General features: G+C 37.3%; 1 protein-coding gene across 1 annotated transcript; it reads right to left on the bottom strand.

The window, feature by feature from the left end:
* Positions 1-3,057: 3,057 nt before the first annotated feature.
* On the bottom strand, positions 3,058-3,697 carry LOC129901421 (protein SMALL AUXIN UP-REGULATED RNA 16-like). The gene has a single exon (XM_055976591.1). The coding sequence runs from the start codon at positions 3,643-3,645 to the stop codon at positions 3,220-3,222; it is 426 nt and encodes a 141-aa protein (XP_055832566.1). The 5' UTR covers positions 3,646-3,697; the 3' UTR covers positions 3,058-3,219.
* Between the last annotated feature and the right edge of the window lie 367 nt (positions 3,698-4,064).

Genomic DNA, 4,064 nt, shown 5'->3' with positions numbered 1-4,064 from the left:
CTTTGGGTGTTCGTGCTTTTCCCATAATCAAAAAACTCAGGGTGACAAATTTGCTAGTCAGAGCAGAAAGTATTTGTTTGTGGGATATTCGTTTGGTAAGAAAGGGTGGTGGTTGTTTTATTTTGATACGAAGAAATTTTTTATCTCTCGTGATGTGAAGTTTGTGGAGGATATGTTTCCTTTTCCTTGTCTGGATGATGTTCATAATTCTTCTACATTTTTTATGTGGGTGCTGAAATCGATGGTGATTTTATGGTGTACGGAGATGACTTAGGGGGTGAAGTTGATAGTTCAAAGGCTGCCGGGCAGCAACCATAAGCAATAGCCCAACCAGCGCTTGCTGGCAGCCAGGACAAGCTGCAACAAATAGCCACTGCCCAGCCCGCTAGGAACTCAGCGCCCGTTGGCAGAGGGGGGGGGGCAGCAACACCATACTCCAGCCACGGATGTCGAAGGTGGCTTTGGGCGTGATTTTCGGGAGAAATTTCTCTCTGTTTTTCTTCGTGATCATGTGACATACTCAGTTTTTGCTAATAGTCTGTCTCCTACTACTCCGGTTAACAATCAATCCTCAAGTACTCCCTATCCTTTGGTACACTTAATTGTGATAATTTCTCTGTAAATTATCGTAAGTTTCTTACAACTATTATTTCGGGTAAGGATCCCAAGACCTTCAAAGAAGCCATGAAACATGAAGGTTGGAGACATTCAATGAAAGAAGAGATACGTGCATTGGAAGAAAATGGTACATGAACTTTGGAACATCTTCCTCCGAGTAAGAAAGCACTTGGTAATCAATAAATATACAAGACCAATGTCAAATGGAGATGTAGAATAACTCAAATCGCGCTTGGTTGTGTTGGAAAATCATCAACAAGCAGGGATTGACTATAATGAAACTTTTGCTCCGGTCGCCAAGATGACTACTATTCGAGCCTTCCTAGCCATTGCAGCATCCAAAAATTGAGAACTTCACCAAATGGATATTCATAATGCCTTTTTACATGGTGACCTTGATGAGGAGGTGTATATGAAGCTCCCTCCCGGGTTTGAAAGTCCATATCCTACGTTGGTGTGTCGTTTGCGCAAATCGTTGTATGGGTTGAAACAAGCCCCTAGATGTTGGTTTGCAAAATTGGTGACTTCTTTGAAAGGGTACGGTTTCTTACAATCTTATTCTGATTATTCTATTTTTACATTTACTAGAGGGAATATTCAGATTAATATATCGGTTTATGTTGATGATCTTATTGTTTCTGGGAATAATTCCATTGCACTTGCAACTTTCAGAGTCTATTTGAGTGATTGTTTCAAAATGAAAGACCTTGGGTCTCTAAAATAATTTTTTGGTATTGAAGTAGCTTGTAGTTCATCAGGGTTATTTTTGTGTCAATGCAAGTGTACTCTTGATATTATCTCTGAAGCAGGGTTGTTAGGTGCAAAGCCAAGTGGGTTCCCTATTGAACAAAATCATAAATTTGATCTTGCAAATGGAGATTTGTTGTCGGATCCGGTGGTCTACCGTAGATTAGTCGGGTGTTTGATTTATTAAGGGGTCACTCGACCAGACTTGGCATACTCTGTTCATATTTTGTCTCAATTCATGCAAGAACCCCGAATTGAACATTGGAAAGCGGCCTTACGAGTGGTCCGTTATTTGAAAGGAACCCCAGGACAGGGTATTTTGTTACGTGCCGACAGTGAGTTGACGTTGCAGGGATGGTGTGATTCTGATTGGGCGACTTCTCCTCTTACTCATCGTTCGTTGATAGGTTGGCTAGTATTTCTGGGTCAATCTCCTATCTCTTGGAAGACAACGAAGCAGCACACAGTTTTTAGATCTTCTGCAGAAGCTGAATATAGGTTCATGGTTGCGGTCACTTGTGAGTTGAAGTGGATGAAAGGTCTGTTGTTGAGTTTAGGTATACAACATCCCAAGACGATCAAATTATTTTGTGATAGTCAGTCCGCTTTGCACATTGCAAAAAATCTAATTTTTCATGAACGAACAAAGCACATTGAGGTAGATTGTCACTATGTTCGTGATGCAATTAATGAAGGTTTGATCTCTCCGTCGCATGTTTCAACATCTTCACAATTGGCAGACATTTTTACCAAAGCTCTCGGCAAAACTCAGTTTGACTTCTTGCTTTCCAAGTTGAGCATTTTTGATTCCCATGCTCCAACTTGAGGGGGGGGGGATATTGTAGTATAATATCTTTTATATATTTGGTAGCATATTTGTAGGAAAATAATTACCATATAATTCTTTATATATTTGGTGGTAAGGGGATATTTAGTTTTCTTATTTCAATAGTGTATCACATATATATTCTCTCTTGGGAAATGAACAAAGATTAGTCAAGATTGTACAATTCTTTTCGAGTCATCTTAACATTGAGACTCCTATCCGAACTCTTCTTCTTCAAGAGTCATAATAAAATACTAACTCTTTAATCTCCACCACAAATTATTTCACCGAGTATTTATTTGAATAAACTGCCTTCCTTGATTTGTGCCTGCTTCACTGTCTTTGTAGTTCTAGCATAGGTGGAAGTCGTTTGAAACAGTTTCTCATAAATTCATTTGTAGACTACCTGTTCCATGCATTTCGTCCATCATCAAAACTTAACTTATCCCAACAGTTTAGGAGGGGAAATATTGATAATTATTGTATATTCAACATGTGATGCCGATGTAAGGAGAGAGCTGTGAGACTCTTTGAACTAACTATCCAATTAAAGGCAAATCCCTTAGTTAATAGGAGGAGATTTCAATATAATATTATCACTAGAGGAGAAAAAAGGGGGCTTATTAGCTAGTGTATATTATCAAAAGACTGCTGATTTCTCATCATCAACACTTGAATGTGATGCATTTGAGTAAGAAAGATCAAATCACTCTCCACTTGATTTAGAGTGTTCGCAAGCAACATCAAGCCGTTTAAGTTGTTGAATTTTTGACAAAACATGAATCATTTAAAGCATTAATTTAAGAGCACTGAAATACGGACTTCTTTGATTAGTAACGGTTTATATATCCATTGCAGAGAAAGGCATTGTTGTAGGCCTAATTTTCAGTAGTGATTAATCGTGGATATATCAGGCTAATAATTAGAAAAAAAAAAATTCTGCCAGAATACATGTACATGCGTGAAACTGGTAGAATACAGAAAAAGACAGATTAAAACCAATTTTTCAAAAAATTCTAATGCTTCATTTAATGGCTGTTCACCATACATGAGCTCCAGCTAACACCTTCAACTGATCTTGAATCAATCCCTTCTACCCATTGTTCAGCTAAGATTTTCTCCAATTCACTTGGCCTGCATGGTACTGTAAGTGCACCTTCATGATTAAAACCAAATTCTTCAGCAGCTTGTTCTATTAGTTTCAAGAATGAAGGATGTGTTAAGAAACTCAAAGGAACTATAAATCTCTTTAGCTCATCATTATCCATAGCAACAACCGCGAAATGCCCTTCCTTCACGTCCTCTGGCATGTTGATTGTGTCATTTTCAAACTCATCAACTTTGGACGCATGTGATTTCTTCCCTAATAGAAGAATCTTTTGTAGCATTTTCACTATTATTCTCAAATTCACTATCCCGTTCTTTTTCTTTTCAGATGTTCTAACCTTTGCCATTATTGTCAAAATAAATAAAATGGTCTTTTTTATCGTCAAAAAAAATTGAAGCTACGTTTTTTTTTGTAGTTTGGATACCTTTTCTAAGCATGTTACCTAGCTTATATATAGTGTGATCGATAGGAGGAGTCAAGTTGTATGGTTATATAATTGGACTGACTTTGGTGTATGTCTAGGGAGACCAAACCATATGAATGAAGCTCCATTTCAACAATGAAACGTCCCTTTTATCTATAGTCACATCTGCCTCTTGTTCCAATTGAATAAAAATAGACAACTATTTAGCTCTTTCAACTTGAACATCAAATGTTCATACTTAATGAGTCACTATTAATTATTGATGATTATCACCATGGTTTATTTATCATTTGATGGAAATCTAATTATGTTGAAACTACTTATACAAACTTAATGTTAAT

This window comes from Solanum dulcamara, chromosome 8, assembly GCF_947179165.1.
Source record: "Solanum dulcamara chromosome 8, daSolDulc1.2, whole genome shotgun sequence".
Lineage (NCBI taxonomy): Eukaryota > Viridiplantae > Streptophyta > Magnoliopsida > Solanales > Solanaceae > Solanum > Solanum dulcamara.
Note: the sequence above shows the minus strand (reverse complement) of the source record. Positions and strands in the feature narration are given on the sequence as shown.